The sequence below is a fragment of the Apodemus sylvaticus genome, chromosome 7, assembly GCF_947179515.1.
Source record: "Apodemus sylvaticus chromosome 7, mApoSyl1.1, whole genome shotgun sequence".
Taxonomy (NCBI): domain Eukaryota; kingdom Metazoa; phylum Chordata; class Mammalia; order Rodentia; family Muridae; genus Apodemus; species Apodemus sylvaticus.
In genome coordinates, this window is record NC_067478.1 from 33812018 (window position 1) to 33833352 (window position 21335).

General features: G+C 53.4%; 1 protein-coding gene across 4 annotated transcripts in view; it reads right to left on the minus strand.

Annotated features, from left to right (window-relative positions):
• Adamts7 (ADAM metallopeptidase with thrombospondin type 1 motif 7) overlaps positions 1 to 21335 on the minus strand; it is a 37639-nt gene that overhangs the window by 5128 nt on the left and 11176 nt on the right. The window contains exons 3-20 of one of the 4 annotated variants that reach the window (XM_052187660.1): positions 21170 to 21335; positions 20326 to 20504; positions 17057 to 17140; positions 16645 to 16769; positions 15265 to 15414; positions 14031 to 14177; positions 8928 to 9072; positions 8284 to 8376; positions 7768 to 7913; positions 6418 to 6587; positions 6054 to 6187; positions 5114 to 5234; positions 3799 to 4043; positions 3408 to 3543; positions 2948 to 3074; positions 2337 to 2550; positions 1061 to 2024; positions 657 to 883 (exon numbers count right to left, since the gene is read on the minus strand). In XM_052187660.1, coding sequence (XP_052043620.1) covers positions 657 to 883; positions 1061 to 2024; positions 2337 to 2550; positions 2948 to 3074; positions 3408 to 3543; positions 3799 to 4043; positions 5114 to 5234; positions 6054 to 6187; positions 6418 to 6587; positions 7768 to 7913; positions 8284 to 8376; positions 8928 to 9072; positions 14031 to 14177; positions 15265 to 15414; positions 16645 to 16769; positions 17057 to 17140; positions 20326 to 20504; positions 21170 to 21335 — 3573 coding nt within the window. Of the gene's footprint in view, positions 1 to 656; positions 2025 to 2336; positions 2551 to 2947; positions 3075 to 3407; positions 3544 to 3798; positions 4044 to 5113; positions 5235 to 6053; positions 6188 to 6417; positions 6588 to 7767; positions 7914 to 8283; positions 8377 to 8927; positions 9073 to 14030; positions 14178 to 15264; positions 15415 to 16644; positions 16770 to 17056; positions 17141 to 20325; positions 20505 to 21169 lie in introns of those variants that run through there. The other 3 variants (XM_052187658.1, XM_052187659.1, XM_052187661.1) reach the window with 3 other exon arrangements.

The window sequence follows — 21335 nt, forward strand, 5'->3', positions numbered from 1 at the left end:
CCGTACAACTCAGACTATTATGGGAGCCCTAGCAAAAGAGGGGACTTGGAGGATCCCTCCTTCAAATAGTTGAAACACCTGGAGGAGTCAGGCTGTGCCTCAGCTAAACCTGCCAGACCCTCCTCCTAGGCAGCACTGGGCCTGGGCGCCATAGAAAGAGGTCTTCCTTACCCATGCAGCTAGCTAAGGTATGATTCACATTTCTGGGGCCTGCAGGCCAGTCGGGGCACTTAACTTGTAACTGCTACTGACTTTTCTGAATCCTTCCGTGTGGCCTAGGAATGGCCGTTTAAGGACTCAAGAGTCAAGCAGACGAGGCCCCTCAGTTCACTTCTGCTTCAACGTTGGGAAACTGAGGACTACATCACTGTAGTAAGCGAGAGGGGCTTGCGTAGTAATGTAGCTAACAAGACCTGACTGGGTATTTCCCAGAGTGCTTCCTGTATCAAAAGACCACAGCTAACAAACAGCAGAGAAGTAAATGCTGACCAGTTACTGCTGTAACTGAGCTAAGACTCTTCATGCTTTGTGGCGCCTCGGCCCACCATGGCTGTCAGTCGGGAACTGTTACGCTGCTCTCCACGGAAGGCAGAATGAATGGGGCTGTGTCTTGCTCTGCTCAAACTTCCCCACCATTCCGGTGCGGCACAACTCACCTGGCTCCAGTTTCCTACTTGCCAGCTGGCATTCTTGGCGGGTAGCAGATCTGCCGGGGTACCATCCTCCGCCAGGCTGGGCTGCAAAGACTGGACCTCAGGGTCCTTGGTACTGTTAGTCTGAGTCTCCTGGGCTGGTGTGGGCAGCAACCCAGGGCTCTGGGTTCCCTGGGGATTAGGACTCTGTGGCTGTCCCAATGGTCCTGGGCTCCTTGGATCAGTTGGTACTGTCAAAAGCAAGGTCCCAGGCATTGTCAGAGTTTTTGGGTCCCGTGAGCTCAGTTCTGGGGTTGAAAAGGTGGGAGTCCCTGGTTCGAGAGGGCTGTCCCTGCCCCAGATGCCTGGCACAGTGGCCATGGGAGGAAGTGGAGAAGATGCCACCTCCACGGTGGGCCACAGCTCACCATGTACAGGCTCCAGGCCAGCCTCTAGCACAGGGTCCGAGGCCACATTCCATCCCGGTGTCACTTCTGCCACATCAGGACTCGGAGAAGCTTGGGTAGGATTAATGGAGGGCAAAGAGGGCTGTGTGGGGATAGGGCTTTGGGGCAGGGCAGGGGATGTGTGACCCAAGGGGTTACCATCCTTAGAAGGCGTGTTCCTATCAGACCATGGAGTGGCTGTCTGGCTCTGCTTATCTTCTTTCACTAGCAACTCATCTGGGTTTCCAGGGGTCACAGGGGTCATCATATCATCAACAGAAGCAGGGGTCCAGGGCAAGTCGGGGAACCCAAGTTCAGGGGCCCCTATGGGAGTATCTTCCTCAGTCAAGAAATTGGCCAAGGGGTTGACAGGGGTCTGCTCTAATACTGGCGGGGAATGGCTAACCTCACTGAGTAAAGGGCTAGGAGACCAAGATCCCTGAATGTCCTCTTCCTCAGCTCCAGGAGCCCCTGCAGTAGGCACTGGAGTATCTGAGGGGGATTCGGTGGGTCTGGCGTGAGGTGGTACCGTCCAACCCCCAATATCAACCAGGTCTGAATGGGGTTCTTCAAAGGACCCATAGGACAGGTCTTCATGGAAGTTAATGAAATTGTAGTCATAATAGAAATCGTCCACAAACACAGGCCCTGGCGGATCCAGTTCCAGGTCTTCCTCATCAATAGCGTTGCTGATGCTGACCGGCTTGGGTGAGGATGCCGGGGAAGGGCGTGGGGCCAGCTGGTTCGGGATGAAGTCCACCTCATTGAAGAGCTCGGGGCTGGAGGCGCCGCTTCCAGAGGCGCCTGTGTCCACTATGTACTGGCAGGGTTGCAGAAAACAAAAGGTCTCGGTTATTGGTCGCTCAGCTTCATCACAGGGGACATCAGTATTGTTGATGCAGAGGACACTTCGCTGCCGAATGCCAGCTCCACATGTCACAGAGCACTGCAAAGGAGGTCACAGCTCAGGCCAGGATGGGGCGTCTGGGAAAGCTGGGGCCCGGCGGCAGAAGCTGCGTGCTGCTGGTGTCTTAGTGACAGAAGTCTCACTCAGACAGCGCTCTATGGCTATACTCAGCTCAAGATGGCAACGCGTGGTCCTAGCATGCCAATGACTCCCTGACCCCCCCCCCAAGGCTCTGAGAACAGTGTTGTCCCTGGAATGCCCCCAGGCTCCCTCCCACTTCAGGTACCCATCAGTAAGGATTCCAGGCAATGGTAGTACCAGAGGCAAGTCCCCTTTCACTCCTACACTTACCTGAGACCAGTTCCCCACACCCCAGGTGGAAGGGCAGGTTACATAACGGTTGCACGGGGTTTCAGCCAAGGGACGAGGAAGATGTTCGCAGGCCGATAGCTCAAGGGCACGCTGCTCATCCAGCCCTACGCTCTGTACGCAGAACACAGCCCGCCAAGAGACGCCTTCAGGCCCGCAGGATCGGGAGCATGGCTGCCACTCCCCTGCCCACCACCTGGTAAGGGGCACACAGCGGTGACAGTGTGACATTAACACCTAGCACGAGCAAGGTTCATGAGCAAAGATGGCCAGGCCACACAGTGGCTCCAGGCCACTAGGGTGCAGACAAACCTGGGAGAGAATCCCCAGCAAGCCAAGTCCCAAGCCCCAAAGTCCTCTTCACTCCCGCCACTCTTACCCCCTGGGACCAGGACAAGGTATCCAGAGATCCAAAGAAGAGTTATCAAGGGCATCTAGGCTGGTATGGGCTGCCCAGTGCTGTCCAGAAATAAGCTAGGTCCATGGACTTCGGAGAAGAAGCCACCCTCTCTTCTCCTGAGCTACCAAGGTCTGCAGAGTCAGGAGCAGTTTATCTTAGGAATCAGAGGTCTGGTTGGGGACAGTAAACTCACCTTGGGGGACAGGGCTCCTCGCTGCATTTCCTCTGGCGGTCATGGGGTCGATTTAGATTGTTACAGTATTCCTCAGCTACAACTCCAGCCTGCTTCTCCATGCAGTACAAGCTCTGCTTCTGCACACCTGGAAGCCATGGGGAATTCAGCCTGGGTGTGGCACTAGGATGCCCCAAAAGACATACACAACCTCTCTGCAGAGACCTCGAAAAACACAGTTCCACTGCCTCGGTCAGGGTGAAGGCGGGCCTCCATGGCCTGTTCCCACTGTCCTCCCAGCCTTCCCTCTGTGACACCCTATACTGTAGGCTAAGTGGCTCACCCTGCTGCTTCTTAGGCCTTTTAGCTCTGGAAAAATGGAAATAAATAACAAGACCCACTTCAAAGCCCTGCGGTGGCCATCACATGTGATCTCACGTGAGCGAGCTCGGCAAAGGATTCAGAGAGAGGTGGGTCTCACCTGTGCCACAGGTGACCGTGCACTTGCTCCAGGGCCCATAATGCCAGGAGAACTCAGGTGACTGGACTTGATTGTGACTGTCCCTCTGGATGGTATACTGGTAGTGTACTCCAGGGTTCTTCTCCTGGAATAGAAGCTGGGACGGGCAAATGGGAGCCTGTGAGCATCTTCTCCATCTGCCCAGCTCCTGCCCCTAGGGTCATCTCCAGTCACCCCTGTGAACCAAGCTGTACTGGAGACCTACTCTACAGATGAGACTCAGAAACCTCAGCAGCTGAGCTCGGCCCAGAATCAGACCCTACAGAAGCCCTAAGGCTTCCCCCTTCATATCCTACCTTGAGGACCAACCACCCCATTTATTCCTCCCAAGCCGGCCCTGAGAGGCAGGCACCTGGATCCAGACAGGCTCGCTGGTGGGGCCTGGGGATGTGAGGTTCTCCCAGTTGCCCTTCCGTGCATAGGTGAAGGTAGTGCCTGCCACCTTGTAGTCTCCACTCCACTGGATGGTCCAGCCGCCATTGAGGAAGTACTTATCTGGGTCCTCACTCCGCAGGGCCAGGAAGTTGGCAGCCTCGGCCGCCTCCTCAATGAGAATCTCTCGGGCTCCGGCTGGGATGAGCCCTACATCCACATACCCTGTGGGCGGGGGTCAGACAGAGTTTGGTCCCCCAGGGTTAATCAGTCAGTTGCCCCCCACCTTCTTGCTTAACCTTGCTTCTGCTGAAGCCAACGACTGACTCTACCATCAGTTCATTCTTCTGAGTCCCCTTCCAAAGATATATAGGTATTGTATCCACTCTGGGTCACCAAGGCCTCCGAAAGGGCCCCTATGGCTCGTGGCCCACCACCACTATCCGGGAAACTGGGAGACTGAGCTGATCTTTATCAGTTCAGCCTGGTTCATCATCTCTCCGATCCTGAAAAGCCACTGGGGCCTTTCCTCTCCCTGGGTAGCCTGACTTCTCTCTTTCCATTAAGCAACCCTGCTCTGGGGTGTGCCCAGCACTACTCCATAAGACGCTGTTGTTAGACCCACTCTACAGATGAGGAAATGAAGCACTGAGGTTAGGTGCTCTGCACAGAGCTCCTACGGGGTTACAAGTCAGCCCTGGGAAGGAATGCAAAGCCGTGGAGCCCAGCATTATAGCCTCGCAGGGGCATGCTCTCCACAAGCTTGCCTCTAGCTGGGACTGTCCTCACCCAGTCTCCAGACTCATTCAATACTCGGTTCATTCTCTACCTCCTGCGAGAAGTCTTCCCTGATTTCTCTGCCTTCCCAGGTCAAGACCTTGTAGCTTGCTGTTTCCTTCTCTCCCTGAAATACATAGCCTACTGCCTTTGTCACAGGGAAGAGTCTGTCTCCTGTAAGCGCTTCACCCAGGCGCCCCCCACACACACACACACATGGTTAAAGCACGCGTTTGGCACTTAAGCAATAGGTATAACTCAGACCTCAAGGCTGGAACAAAGTACTGGGGAAGTCTCTGAAACTTCAGGAGACGACCGCCCTCTGAAACCTACACACCATTCACAGGCACTTGGAAGAACCCCTAGGAGGGCAGGTCTCACTTGGAACAAGGACTCACGGACTGCTGTAAGGATAAGGACCCTGGCCAAACAAGGAGGGCCCTGTCACCATGTCTGGTCAAGACGACCAGGGGCAGGATTACAGGCATACATTCTCAGCCCAGCAGCCCCAGCCATACCCTGGCCTTCAGCCTCCTTGAAGGTCCTGCTCACAGTGTGGCAAGTGGAGCCATCCCCCCGGCATACACCACAGCGGTCCTCCTCAGCACCAGAGTCAATCACGAAGTCACAGCCCACATTCTGTAACAGAGAGGAGGCCCTTTGTGCTGGCTGCTAGCCCCCTGCGTGTCTGCCAGGGCTCCGGAGAGAGACCCTAGGAGGGGGGGGGGTGGTCAAAAGCCTTTGCTTGAGTCTAGTCCCATCACAGTCATCCTGCCTGATAACTGAGCTCTTTTTCCCCTGAGCCTCAGTTTCCCCAGATGAGAAAGGAAGGGACATCATTTCATGCCTTGAAACATGTTAAGAACATCACAGGAAACAGGAAGCAGGACATGTCTCTTGCAAAAGACTACAGGTAAACATAGATTCTGGCGCGCTGTGGAATTTTTCTAGAAATAGGATTCACTATCAAAGGCACTGGGTTAGCACCTCTTTCTTAAGCCTCCTCTAAACCCAGGCCTTTAGCACAGTGGCTTTAATGGCAAGAAGCAGGGTAAGGAAGGTGGCTGGGGCCCTGGGCATGAAAGGGCATCAAGCACACTGCTATCTGCAGGCTCAGAGCCCAGCAGACCACCAGTACCACTTTGCCAAGCCCTTCCAATGAGCGAGGAGGCAGTTGCCTGAATCCACCTAAGGCTGTCATGACTAGAGCTGTATAGATAGACACACTGGGATGAGCAGAAGGAAGCTGATGGAGACAAAATGGTAAGCTGGCCAGTGACTGACAAGATGGTGCTAACTGTGGGGTCTCCATTGCCAGAGACAGTAAGGTACAGAGGCTTTGTCTTGAAAGTCAGATGGCAGGGGCTAGGACGCAGCTTGGAGAAAGTCAGGTAAGCCCTGGAGGTGGGTCCAGCACCTGCCAGCAGGGCTAGGAGAACCTCTTCCGATCCCACATACCTTACAGATACCATTGATGCAGATGTCACGGCTGACGCGGCCTTGGTAGCAAGGCGTGCCATCCGCCACGGCGTCCCTCAGCTTCTCCGTATTGGAGTAGTTGGAGGGCCGGCAGTGCAGTTCACAGGGGTTGTCTGATGGGACAAGGGAGGACTCATGGTGCGAAGCCAAGAGCGGGCATCCCAGAGGCCACCGGGAGGACCCCTGCGTCCTCCATGACACACATGCAGACTGAGGAGCTGGGAATGAACAGCTGTCCCAGGCAGCAGCAGGGAGCCACCGAGGACTGAGGGTCCTCTATCACGGGGGTCCACACACCCCCCCACCTCTGACCCTCAACCTCCCTGTGGGAAGCGTAACTCACTGTCGTTGAGCACGGGCACCCATGTATGCAGTTGGCCCTTGTAGAGCATGCTATCAAACTGGCTACACTGGGTGTGGCGGAAAGAAGGCTGGTCGGGCGGGCAGGCTGGCAGGTTGCAGAGCTGGAACCGCTTCCGCTCCCCCACGCAGTACTTGCCTCTGTTCTTAGGCCTGGAAGGAAAGCCGTGGGGGCTGTGAGCATGCTATCAGCGCCCAATGCCAAGCACCATCTACATCTTCTGCACCCAGAGTCCCTTGCCATTCCCCCTGTCTTGCTGTTCCGCCCTCAGGGGCTGCCATATACACCCTCCCTGTGTCCAAGGATCTGTGGAAGAGTGGCAGCAAGACCCTTAGGCTCCACCCAGAACTGCTGTGTGACCCTGAGCAAATGCACCGCCATGTTCCGCACAGCAGTCTCCTTGTCTCTAAGGTGGAGTTGGACTGCCTCTAAGCGGGCTACTGAGAGGCTGGAACATAGTGGCTGATGGGCTAGCCTTGTGTTGTTAAGTGTTGTTCCTGGGGGCAGCATGCCTGGGCCAGGTTGGAGGAAGCCTCTAGGCCCCACCCAGAAGCTACATTGGCTTGGCATCTAACCTGTACCCCATCTAAGCCAAGCCAGCCCCACCCCGGCTGAGCTGGAGGCAGGGCCGTGCAGAGGGGTAGGGACCACAGCCTGGTGAGGCACCATCCCTGAGATGAAACTGGCTGTGAATTCCACCTGCCAGGCAGCCAAGCAAAGTTTGTCCAGCGGGACCAGGCAGCCCCTTGTTTCATTAAGTCTCCCAAAGCCCCCTTTAGATGAGAAAGCCCACCCAAGGCCACAGGCACCCCGCCAGTACTGCCCTGCTCTCTCAGCTGCAGCCAACTGCAGATACCTGAAGCAGCTTGTGCTGGGCGTTTCCCACAGCACAAGGAAGGTTCAGTGCCTTCCTGACCCATATTGCCTCACTTTACCCAATGACAATTTGCCCAATAAGGCTCTGCTAGCACCCATTAGCACCAAGCTGAGGGCCAGAGGAGCAGGGGAGAAGGAAGGCCCATGGGTGACGATGGAGGACCTTACATCCTGAGCATCCCTGGTTCTAAGCAATCTCCCGTGCATCCCCCTCCCTGCAGCCACTGCCTCTGCAGCAGGGTCTCTGCATCTCCCCAAGCTCTTGGAGAGCACACCCCTCTTAGCTACTGTGTCAGCTCTGGGGAATGCTTCCAGAACACTCCCTGGAAGTGGCCCGTGGTGGCTGAGATACTGGACTTGGGACACTTCTGAGAGATGGAGGCTGGAACAGAGGTAGCCTCTGCTCTCAGCTGGCTCCTTTCAGATCCTTTCTCCCGGCCTGGGCCCCACACTCACACGGGCTGTGTACACTGTCGTTCAGAACTCCGTACACCCACGCCACAGCTCCTCGAGCAGACAGACCAGGCACTCCAACCGGACCAGCCACCGTCCACCGCCTCGGGCTGGAAGCCCTCAGGGACGCACTCTCCTTTGAGACACCACTACTGAGACACATGGGGGCAGACCCCAACACCTGTCAATCATCCTCACCCCCATTGAGATCAAAGTGGGCAAGACAGTGTCAAAGGACAGAGGGGGACAGAAAGTGTAAGATAGACCTTATGGACACTCACCACGCAGACACCACAGACACCGTGGTGAAGCTGGGTGGAGAGTAAAATAAAACCTATGTTGACTGGGCCAGGGGGAGAAATGTAATGGCAATTAGGGCCAGAGAAGGCTGGATGTCAATTAAGGGCACTTCAAGATGGTAAGCAGAAATCGACCCCAGGGAAGTCTAGCTAGGCAGGGGCAGAGGAAAGATGGCCTCCCCAACCCCATACTCAGTCAGGGTTGAGGTTTCCCACGCACCTTGTTCTCCCCACAGCTTGTGCCATCCACAGCCGCATCCAGCTTGGAGTGACAGGTGGTCCCCACAGAACACCACAGGGTGTGGCAGACATTCTGCAAAGAGGCATGTGCTTTGCCCTCAGACAACTGTCCAGTGACAGCACCTGCTCTGTCCCTACTGTCCCCAAAGACACCCCCCCGGGACATATTTCCACAGGGACAGCCCATCCTATGACTGTGTGAGGATCCTCTGCTCCCCTCCCTCAGTCACATGCTATCATGGGGCCTTTGAGAGGGGCTACCCTCCAGGCCCAGCTGGTGCCGACAGCTGTCTCCAGCTGGCCAGTTCTTCCAGCCCCAGCTATAACTCCTGAAACATTCAAGATAGAAGTTCATGTCGTGCCTCTCCAAGACCATAAAGGGCTGATTTTTTACCCCTTCTTCTAAGCTAAGTCCAGAGAGCTGAGGGACTTGTTCAAAGTCCCCTAAGGGTTGATATAGAAGCCAGACCTGGGCCTGTGCCCATGCAAACCCAGGCCTCTGCCACAAGTCACATTAGATATTACAATGGCCCTTGAGGGCACACACCCCTCCAAGCCAGGCAGAATTTCTCTGTGCCTGGCATTGTCAGACCACCCGCCAGTGCCTCCCATGCCCACACTCACATCCATGTCTTCACAGTAGGCTGAGGAAGGGCCATACTGAAGGCGGCACTGGTGGTTCACATCGTACAGGACACCAGGCAGCACCGAGGGGAACTCGATGACGTCCTTGGATGGTCGGTCATCTAAGCACAGGCCCCAACCACGGCTGAAAAAAAAAAAAGGAAGGGAGGATAACTTGAGGTCCCTAGGGCAGCAGTGCAGCCTGAGACCCATGGGAGAAGCTAGGATAGAAAAGCAGAGTAGGTGGGACTCATGGACCAGATAGGAAAATGACAGTCTTCCGCCTGGCCAGCAGGTCATGTGACCCCAACCTTCCAAAGCAGCCCTGAAGACCTCTCTCACCTGTCTGGAGCCCCACCCCCACAGGCAAGCCCGGCACATGCCCCACCACAGAGACTCTAGCACCCTTCTTTCAAAGGCCTGGTTCACCAAGTCCTCAAGTGGTTATGTTCTTAGCTCCTGCAGATTCTGCTCCTGCTGGGACCCTTGGGCCAGGCTCTGGAAACTGTCACACCACAGCTGACACAACAAAAGATCTCTGAGGAAAAGCTAGCCAGCCACCTCCCACTCTGACCCGAGGGAACCACCCTCTGCTTCTAACTGCCCATTCCTTCCTGCCTTCCCCTAGTTGGCATTCCAGGGCAGTGCCAAGAGAATGGGCCAGCATGAGCAGGTCCAGCCCATGACCCTCACACACTCCTTCCGATGTAGTGCCGAGAAAGGCGGGCCATGCAGCACCGACAGCGAACAAGGAGGCAACAGGGCTCTTAGGAATGGCCTCCCCGTCCCACCCAACCACCTCTGCCCTGACTATATGGTCTACGCAGTTGCCTGGAAACAGGAGGGGAGGAGCATGCTGCCAGCCTCCTGGGGCTCATTTTGGTCCTTCAGGAATGGATGAAGGGTCCAGAGCCACAAAAATAGGCACCTAGGTCACCCAGGCAGAAAGGACTTGGTGGGAAGCAACAGGGCCAGGATCTGTGGGACACAGTGAGAGATAAGGACAACCCCAAACCAGGTAGACAGAAAGGACAGAAAGTTGCAGGCCAAGGAGCCAGGATGAGCATGGTGCTGGGTGGCCCAGGCAGGAGGAAATGTCCCAGAAAGAAATACAGAAGTAGAATCTGTCAGAGGGAGGGAGAGAGGACACTGTGCCAACTTCCTGCTGGGAAGAGCCCCATGGGCTTGATGCTGTCCAGCTAGAGAGGTTGTAGACTACCTCTCTAATTGGCTGAGGGTGTTATGTGGCCTCTGTTTTTACGCCAAAGCCTCTCTGAATCATCACATCCTCATGTCTAAGGGCCTGATCCCAAGCTATAAAAGTACCCACAGCAGTGTCACCTTGGGGAAAGTCACGGGAAAAGCTGACAGCTGGCCTTTCCGTCCTCTGTGGATGTCGTATGGCCTTGGGTCCCTACAACCCTCTCTGGATCTTCACATCCTCATGTGTAAGAGACTGGCCTCAAGCTATAGAAGTACCCACAGCAGAGTCTGCTTGGGAAAAGTCCGAGGGGCGGCCGTTCCTTCCTCTGTCTGGCTCACTCCCAGGCTCCTCACATAGCCAGACACACACCAAGGTCCCCACACCCACCAGCTGTCCCTTCAGGGCTGTTCCTTATGCTAATTATGGAACAGGGCCAGGCCACGCCCACATAGGCTCAGAATAGACAAGGGATGACTAGTGTTAGGAAGCCTTACTGTCACCTCGATATTGCAAAGAGCTGTCTACTGCCTGTGTGCCAGTTTCCCTCCTGATCCCTGGTTTCTGGTCATGGAGTAACTAAACAGGAAGTTGTTGGAGAAGAGGTGAAGGACTCCTCACTCCCCCGGGCCCGCCTCCCACTCTGCAAAGCCCTGACTGTGAGAACACTCAGGAGCAGGACCACCCAGGCCTGAACAGCAGATGCTGCAGCCTTCCCACCATACCCAAGCACTGCTCAGCCCAGAGAGGTTCCTGGAGTTCTTCAGGTCAGCTGTCTTAGACTAGCAGACTCCATTTCACCCCATCACCACGCCCTGATCCTTCGCGCTGTCGGGCATCCTAGGTCCTGCCTCCACCCTGCCTCCCCTATGCCTAGCTTCCTCTCCTATCCAACTTCAGTGTCAGCTTTCAAAGCCCCCAGAGTGTGTCCCTGACTCTAAGAGAGCCTCTGTCCCTCTTAGGGCTATACCTACCTATAGTGCCCACTGATGCTATCTATGCACTCGTCACCTTGAGTCCCTTTCCTCTTTGTATGGTGAGAGCATGTAGACAGATTCTATATGTGACCAGGCAAGGACAAGCCAGGTCACAGTCTACTGGCGTAAGAAGCAGATATTTTCTGGGAACCAAGGGATGTGGTCACATAGGGATAGTGGGTGGTCTGTACATTGTGCTGAGCGCTCCCCCAAGCTGTGGAAACACTGCTGTACCACCCATCCAGCGCCCACTCCTTCAGATCCCCGCCCTATTGGGCAGAAACTATCTCCTGTCCCGTCCCAGCAAGGAGCTCATGGATGGAAGATATCACAGCCACTCTGTCTGTTGTGGACGGTTCCTCTGACTTCCCTTCCCCCTGGACTCTCACTCTCCTCACCTGTCACTCACAGATAGAGTGCCCTGACCTGGGGTGCTCGACCCTCTCAAGCACCTTCAGGTGGTGGGTCCCATCAGACTCAGGCTCAGCGCCTCTCCTCCTACTCTCAACCCAGGCCCCTGGCCAGGGCTCTCATGCATTCCAGCAGCTAAAAGAACACAGAGGCTTGCCTGTTCAGCTGTCTGTCCCAGAGCCAGGGTGCTGGGTGGCACTCTGGGTGGGGCAGCTGGGAACAAGCCCTGCGGGTGTTTCAGGGTCCCCACTATTCTGATTTCCCAAGCAATCTCATTCCCTGTCCCTCTCTGGGGGAGACTCACCTCCTCCCCAACCCTGGGCTACTTCTCTGGTTCAAGTTCACAAGGTCAACCACTGGGTAACTGCAGACCAATCATGGCCACGTACTGAGTGCGTACTGCATGGTAGGCACTGTGCTAAGCGTGCCTCATGCTTTCTTGGTTAATCCTCACAGCAAACACCGAGGTTGTCCATCATGATCCCCATTTTTGGAGGCTTAAGGGCTAAAGTGACTCATCTGCCAACACGAGGTGACTGGGCCAGTGTCCAGGTTTTAGTCACCAAACTGAACTCTTCAGTTTCCAGTTGTCACCCCTCACACAAACCCCTCTTCCAGGGGAGACAGTGGCCCGGAGACCCTAGGCATGCGTCAGGTTACCAGCATGGGGAGTGGGCTTCCAGAGAACCACAGCTCACTGAGCAGGCCTGTCTCTGCTGAAGCTTTTCTACCCTGACATTTGAGGTATAAACAAAACATAGCTCCATCTGGGCAGAGGGTAAGAGGGAAGCGATGACAGCAGATGAGAGATGCCCACGGAATTCTGGAAGCTGCAAAGCAGATGGCCAATCGGTAGCTGACTTGGGAAAGTGACAGAAGCTGAGAGCTAAAGCCCCTTAGCTCTCTTAGCTAGCGCCTCAGTAGAGCTGAGAACAGAGCTAATCGGGAGGTTTCTACTCCAAAGACCCAGGAAGATCTGACCTAGGAATTCCAGTCAAAGGCAAAGACCAAAGCAGAGGATCCTACAGAGAAAGGGACTCTAAGAGTTTGCACAGTGAAGGCTGGGACACCGGCAAGCCCTGCCCTATTAGATATGACAAACAACAGCAGACAGATGTGACATCTCCCAGGAGAGTAGCGTCTTCTCTGGGCATCCTGAGTCACGCAGAAACACGAACTCAGTTCCTAGCATTTAAGAATGCTCCCACTTCCCCCAACAAAAAAAAAAAAAAAGATGCCTCCCAATAAGCTGTTCAGTGACTCAGAAAGTCAGCCAAAGCTATAGAACTCCCCATCGGAAGCTGTTTCTCTTCTCTACATTCTGCATGTGAAAAGCTGACTTTGGCATCTCAAATAAAACTGGCACCAGAGAATGGACAGGTAGTAAAGTTTCCAAGAGCATGCCTGGTCACGCTTGAGGCCCTGGGTTTGAACAGCAGTATCACACACCTGGTCTGGGCAAAGTCTAAGTGAATGGTAGACTGTGTGCTAAGTAGTTGGTTAGGCGCCCCTGTGGTGGCTCAGCAGGTTAAGTGGCTTCCTATCTGACTGCACACAGTTGTCCTCCAACCTCCATACATGCGCTGTGGCATACCGGCACTCTCTCTCTGTCTCTGTCTCTCTCTGTCTCTCTTTCATATGCACTTCCACACACATGCACATGCATGTGCACACTGATAAATTTTAAAGGGAGAGAGTATGAAGCATCTTAACTTTAAAACACAAGAGGAGGAAGAGGAGTTGGAGGGAGGAGGAATCTAAGACCAGGGAGATGGCTCAGTAGGTAAAGGCCCTTGCATGACAACCTGAATCAGATCCCCAGAACACACCTGATGGATCTAGAAAACCAATGCCCATATGTTGTCCTCCGACCTCCACACATGCACCACAACAATTAAATAAGTGTAAAAAAAAAGCATTTAGATTTAAACTTGTTTCTTATTTAAAACATTAAGTAGGCATACAAACTAGCTCAGTAAGGAAGGGCAGAGAGATGGCTCGGCAGTTAAAAGCAGTGTTCAATTCCCAGTGCCTATGTGGCAGTTCACAACTGTCTACAACTCCAGTTCCAGGGGTTTTAGTGGCCTCATGCAGACATGCATGCAGGCAAAATACCAATGCACATTAAAATAAAATGTGCATTTTATTTTAAAAAAATGACTCAACAGAGTAAGAAAGGAAGGAGAAGCCTGCTATTCTTGCTGCTGTCTTTGCTTGCTCTCACTGGGCCGGGAAGCTGGTCGCCTGTTCTCCAGTGTCGCTCTGCATTTTCCAGACTCCGTACACTACTAGCTCTCCCTGTTTGCAGTGGTCTCACCTTCCTCCAACAGCTGGGGGTGGGGGGCCTGAGCTCCTGCCCATCCTCCAAGCCACAGCATAGGCACACCGTCCAAGAGGATCCTTGAGGTACCTCATCTACCAGACGCCCACCCCCTAGCACACGCCCTGGCACTGCATCCCGCCACGGGACAATGACAGCAAATGCAGGGCCTGGCCACCAAGCCCAGGACTTACTCAAGGAACCTGGTGATGTACTCGCTGCTGCAGCGGGACCAGGTGAGCGGAATGCCTCTGTCATACAGGAGCTGTGGAGACATGATGAAAGGCCGTTTCCCAATGGACTCACAGTCATTGCCGGTGCCGTCATGCTGAATGCCAAAACTGCGTGAGAGCACAGGCCCCAGGGGCGGGTGAGCAGTAGGAGGCCCCCCAGGCCTCCTTCCCATGGAGGCCTGCAAGGGGTACAGTCCCAGTTCCCAGAGCTAGCTCTGTCACCTAATGTCTGTGTGAGAAAGCCACACACTGTCTCTGCGCTTCCGTTTCCCTAATACAGAATGTGGGGATGACAGCAGTATTCCCTGGGTTTCCATCCCATCTACACACACCAGGCTGAGCCTGAAATGAACATGTTTTGGGGTCCTCACAGCCACATCCTTGTGTCCAGAGCTAGCCAAGAATGGCAATCCAGGAAATATGGATGGAAGTCTATTGCAACACTACCACCTCACTGACCCCAAGATGACCTCAGGCTGTGAACCTGAGTTAAGAGGTCTGAGCTACCATGCCCCCCAAAAGTCTCAAGATGTCATCCTTGGGAATGGCTCAGGAAAACGTTCCTGAGCATCCGCTATGAGCCAGGAATCATGCTATTACTAACCCGCTCAGTCCTCATCATCTCAGAGAGGCCACAGAACCTGCCAGAGTAACACAGCCAGGAGGACTGGAGTCACCAACATAGGCCTGGCTGTCACCCAGTTCAAACTCTCTGGCCCAAAGAACTCTCTGGGAGCCTTCCCATGAAGCTTTGGCACAATCCAGTTCACCAACTCGCCAGACCCCGGCACAGGTGGCACAGGTGGCACAGGGCACAGGCAGAGGTGGCACCATTGCATCCAGCCTCCTCTGTCTATGTGGAGCCCAAAAAGGACATGACACTTGCCTCAGGTCACAGAGAAGGCAGGAATGGAAGCAAGTGACAGGAGTAAAAAGGGCCAGAAAAGTGGCCAAGGCTGCATACCCTGACTGGCCTTCCCCACTCCTCTCAGTGGTGCCCCAGCAGGCCACTCTCCCACTCCCAAGGGAACAGTCTGGTTGAGGAACCAAGACAATGCTGGGGCTTTGTGTTGGAACTGTCATCTCACACTGTTTCATTCCCTCAGGTTTGTGACCCAGGAGCCCTGCTGGCTGGGGCCCAAGAGTGGACAAGCAAAGTCAGGTTCCTAACTGTCGGTGAGGGCAGGCGAGTTACCTGTGTCCTAGCTCATGGGCCACAGTGAAGGCCAGCGGCAGGCCAGTGTCCTCACTGACACTACAGCTGAGCTGAGGGTGACACAAGCCAGCCACGTGAGACAGGCCCAGGGTTTCACAGGGGTGGTTCATGGATGCACACAAATCCTTCCTGCAAAGAAAGAAGTGGTCACAAGGGTCACAAGCTGGCTTACCCAATGCTAAGAGGGCAGGGAGAAGGCCAGGCTACCCCAGACAGGGCAGCTAAGGTGTCATTTCTCACTCTGACCTCAGACCCACAAATGACCTTTTGAAAAGCAGGTGCCTTTCTTCACATACAACCTACCCAACACTCACTGGGACCTGGGACAGGAACACATGTCTAGGACAAACTTTTGTTCCCTTCTAGCTGCACAGTCCAGCAGAGGGGAGATAAGTTCAGGTGGAACTCAAAAATACAGACTCTGAGCCAGAGATAGCTCAATAGTAAAGGCACCGTGGCCAGCCTGATGCCCTGGGTTAGATCTCTGGAAACTACATGATCGGAGGCAAGAAACAATGCCAGCGAGCTATCCTCTGCCCTCCATACATGCACTGTGGCATGCATGTGTGCACACACACAGATACACACAAATACATAAATAAAACATTTAAAAGTTGGAGAAAAAGCAAAATAGGGCCTCAGAAGGTAGGAGACGGGGGAGAAAACTGCCCCTTAGAACAAATGACATGACAGTGATTTGAAGGCCAGTGCTCTGGAATGGAATCTTGGCCGCCAACCTACACAACTAAATAGCACGACACTCTACACATACCATACACACCACAGACAAGGCACATATATCACATATACATATACAGTCCACAAACATACATCACATATACCACACACCATTCATCCCTCCCGCACACACCACACACACTCACACTGCACATACATACATATACACATACACTCACACATGCATGCACACATACACACATTCACACACCACACATACACACTACATGCACACACACATACACCATACACATACATAGGCATGTACATACACACACACACACTACACACACATACACATACTACATATATACACATGCATGGACATATATACACACACACATTCACATACCACATACATACATACACACAAGTGCACATACACACACTACATATACACACGTGCACACACACATACACGTACACTCACACTCACAGACACGCAGAACCAGTGAGTCCTAAGCACGCCTTTTGGGTTACACCTCCATCCACTTACTCCTTGAGTTATCTAAACTGGACCTGTGAGGAGCCCGGGGGTCCGCAAGGTGTTTCCACATTGCTTATGACAATAAGATGAGACCCCTCTATTCTAAGGCACTCCCACCCTTCCTGGGCAGGTACCTGGTAAGCAGGATGGCAGTGTCATGGTGCAGCGGGTGGTCATCCCCCTTAATGTTGATATTCTTCTGCCACCTACAGAAGTTCTTCAGAGTGTCTTCAGCATGGTGTGTGATCTTTAAGTCCTTCTGCATGGGGGGAGAAAGGTGGCTCAGGACTCATACTGAGCTCTGGGAAATACGCCCAATTTGCCCCCAATACCAAGACAGGAGTCAGAGATCCAAGGGACAGATTGACCAGGCCTCCCAGACTCCACCCCTCTGGCTGTAACTGCTCAGAGACTGTTTCAAGGACAAGAAGTGTCAGAGGATACTGTCGAGGCCCGGAGGCCTCTGCTTGTCCTTCCTAAGACACCCAAGGCACCGAGCAAGAGAGCTTACTGTTGGGGACAGTTTGAGACTATATAACCTCTCACCTCCTCGTCTTCCAGTATGATAAGGCGCACAATGCTGATGTGAATGGGGTTCCCAATGCTTGGATCGTGAAAGAGTCCAGCCACCTATCCAAGAGGAACCAGGAGGGGAATCAGGTTACAACTAGGATATAGGAATGGAACCCAGTGCCCACCCCCAGCCACCAGGAACCATGCACATCTGATCACACACGTGATCACTGGGGGTGGGGGTGGGGCATACCAGCTGCACACATTACTGTGAACATGTATGCACTAGTACCTGCACTCACACTGTCCCAGCCCAGCAGTGACAGATCACACACAAAATCCTTCCAGGTTGCTTCCTAGGGCTCTGGCCTATTCTGGGCAACAGCTTGAGATCTGCTTGCAAATACTGACCCCATCCATCCCTTCAACAAAGCCAACAGCAGCCGAGATCTCTAAATGACAGTCACTCAACATGAGGCTCTGACTCTTCTCTTTCTCTCCTGGGGAAGGCAAGACCAGGCTTTCCAAGGAGTAGACGTGAATGAATCCTGAGAGCCAATGTGGGGGCAGGTGCAGAAGTTAGTTAGATAGATAGATAGATAGATAGATAGATAGATAGATAGATAGATAGATAGATAGATAGATAGATAGAGAGATAGACAAACAGACAGATAGATGGGCTGGAGAGATGGCTCAGTGGTTAAGAGCTCTTCCAAAGAGTGGTTAAGACTGCTCTTCTGAAGGTCCTGAGTTCAATCCCCAGCAACCACATGGTGGCTCACAACCATCCATAATGAGATCCGATGCCCTCTTCTGGGGTGTCTGAAGACAGCTGCAGTGTGCTTACATATAATAAAATAAATAAATCTTAAAAAAAAAAGATGGATGGATGGATGGATGGATGGATGGATAGATAGATAGATAGATAGGGATAGAGATGGGGAGGGAGAGCTTGGGTGGGGATGTGTGCATGTGTGTGGAGGGACCTTGTATACCATGCCTCAGAAACTATCTTGTTTGTTTAATTTTATCTATTATTAGCACAGCTATATACAATATGTGAATGTGGAAATTCACTTGGCGTGTACATATGAGGCCAGAGGCCAACCTTCAACGGTTCATCCATTCTCTCCAACATCAACCTCAGATGCCCAGGAACTCCAGGCAAATGATTTTACCTGCTAAGCCCTCCCTCCAGCCCCCATCTTGTTTGAGACAGCTTCTTTGACCTGAAGCTTGCTGACTGGTCTATGATAGCCAGCTGGTGGGTTCTAGGGATCTACCTGTTTCCGCCTCCCCAGAACTTCGATTACAAGCATATGTCACCTTCTCTGTTTTTTGTTTTTGTTTGTTTTGTTTTTTTAATGTGGGTTTTAGGTATTGAGCTCCTTTTAAGAGCTTTACCACCTGAGCTATCCCTTGGGCCCTAGATATTCTTTGGCCTCTGGACAGGAGTGAGGCAGGGTTCTTGGCCCTAGGGTTCTGTCCTTCTCGGTGAAAGGAAGAAAGTGGATGGTAGTTATCCTCTCAAGGTCAGGTGTGCAGATAAAATGATGGGGAGAGGGGGACTGCTACCACCCCCCCACATTCAGGCTGGATGTCAGCCCCTTGATCACCTACAAGGGAATTCAACCCACCTCTACCCAATAGAGACTGCTGAGCCCTGGAGCAAAATGTCTGATAGGGAGCCTGTTACACCTGGGTAGTAGGCCTCACTGTGCACAAGTCTTGTCACACACCCACTTCCATTCCCTAGAACCCAGAAGAGGTGAGGTGAATCCTGCTAACTAGAGGTGGTCCCCGCCTAGCTGCAGCCTCTTTCAATCTGAGCCCTAAGGTGTGTTGACACTGGAGAACCCCACCCTGTCCTTCCTCACTCAAACAGAGAGGCTTGAGTGAGACCCCTGAGGCAGAAGGCCTCCCTAAAGAGCAGGGAACCAGTGATGGCATCCAATCCGAGGACTGCCTCCCAACTGCACGTCCTCAGGAGGACTCGGGCACGGACTGTGATGTTAGCTGGTGAACAGCAGCCGTGGCTACAGCTCCTCTTTAAAGCCCTGCTTCCTAGCTGACCACAGAGATACTTCTTTTAAGGTGGCAGCAAGTGAGCCGTGGCCTTGGGGGCAGACCGAGCAGTACAGAGATCTTTCTCCTGGGAGGCTTACAAGGGTCAGCCTGGTGGTCTGCAAGTTCCTACCTGCCCCTCAAGGAGGGGTCTGGGAAGAAGGCCTTGACAACACAGTCAGCAGGGCAGGGATGGCTCAGCCACAGTCCCCACTGAGTGGGCCTTTGGAGACCCAGACTGCCTTGCCCGGCTCTGCCTTGCCTCTTGGACTTGTGTGGTAGTTTGAATGGAGACACTCCATAATCCCCTAAGGAGTGACACTATTAGAAGGTGTGGCCTTGGTGCAGGAAGTGGTCACTGGGGGCCGGCTTTGAGGTCTCATATGCTCAAGGCACACCTAGTGGCTCAGTCTCTTCCTACTGCCTTCTGATCCACATGCAGAACTCTCAGCTCCTTCTCCAGCATCATGTCTGCTTGCATGCCGCCATGCTTCCCGCCGTGACAGTCATGGACTGAACCCCTGAACTGTAAGCCAGTCTCAATGAAATGTTTTCCTTTATAAGAGTTGCCATGGTCATGGTGTCTTTTCACAGCAATAAAACCCTAACTAAGACAACTTGCTAAGTCCATACCTCCCAGATCCTCTGTCGTCTCAACTCAGAGGGAATGAAGAGCAATGTGCCCCGCCCAGAAAGTGTTACTGTCCACCCCAGCCCGCAGACCTACTCAAGGTCATCAGCTAGAAGACCCCAAAACCGAGCAGGTATTTCCAGCTCGAAGGCTTGTCAATGTCTCAGTCTAATTAGGCGTGCCTGTCCCCAGCTTAGCCCAGATCCTGGCATAAAGCAGGGAGGGATTTGTCCCGGGCAGAGCATACGAACCAACCAGACCATGTGCTCCCAGGCAGGCACAGAGCTGGGGTGGCTCCCGCCTTCACTCACACCCCCCAGCAGGGCGGCTCTGCACTCTCTATGATCTGGAGCAAGGCACAGTGCAAGTCAATATCCAAGAAACCCTACAACTACGTTCTATAATACATCACCCTTCCAGGGATCCTGCCAGGGCCTGCTTCTCTCTCTACACTCAGAGCCTAGAGACCTCCTTCATCCTTGGAGCCTTGTCCATCATCTGGAAGCCAATCTGTTGGTATACCTACCTATATCACCCTTTATGTCCCATTGCAATGTCCCCTCCTCTACCACCCTGACCACCCCTGTAGAAACTGTAGCAACCTCACCATATTCATGACCGTCAGCACATAGCTCTCCACTTGCGGCTGCCCGTGGAACTCCACCATCTTGGAATCAGCCACTACTAGGGTCTCCACCCACTTCTCTTTGCTGACTGACCGCTGCTGCCTCCGCCTCTGCTGCTGCTGTTCCCAATGTTCTCGCTTACGCTCCAGCTCTGGGGACACTGGAGGACAGAGATGAAGTGGGTGAGATTCCCCCAGGTACTGAGCTGTAAGGCCCCATTAGTAGAAGCAGGAGAGAGAGGCAGATCGCTCCTCACCAGTATCCCTGCTGGGACTGGCTATGGACAGCCCAACCACTGGAGAAAGAATGATTGACGGAGTCAGAGACACCATAAGCAAGATGTAGAAAGAACAGAAGAAGATGAATTATCAACAAGGGACAACGGACATGAGTAGCAGGAGGAGGGACAGTCTAGTGGGACTGTCAAACCCATGCCACAGGCTAATGGAACATCAAAGGCTGGGGTGGTATGTCTGTCTAAATGTTTGTGGCACAGAGTGGATCTCAACCTACCTCCTGCTGCAACCCTTTAATAAAGTTCCTCATGTGTGGTGACCCGCAACCATAAAATTATTTTTGTTGCTACTTCATCACTATAATTTACACTGCTGCTGTGAATCGGAATGTAAATATGAGCCATGCAGGATATCTGATCTGCTCCTCCTGTGAAAGGGTTGATTAACCTACCCAAGGGTCTTTACCCATAGGTTGAGAAGCACTGCTCCAGCCCAAGGGAGCTGGGCATGAGGGTGTTCAGAGAGGTTTCTAGAAGGGACATGAGCCTCCAGGCAGTCCCTTGCCACAACTCCACAGGGAGGTACATACCTTGTGCTCCACAGGTGCCTGAAGCCCTTGAGTCATCCTTCTGGGCCTGCTGCCCAGAGCCTTGGTGTTTGTACACCATATGGGGCTGGGCATGGCCAGGCTGAGCTGGAACTCCATGCAGAGGCTCAATGAAGTAGTCCTCGTTGGAGAGCTGGAACACACCTCT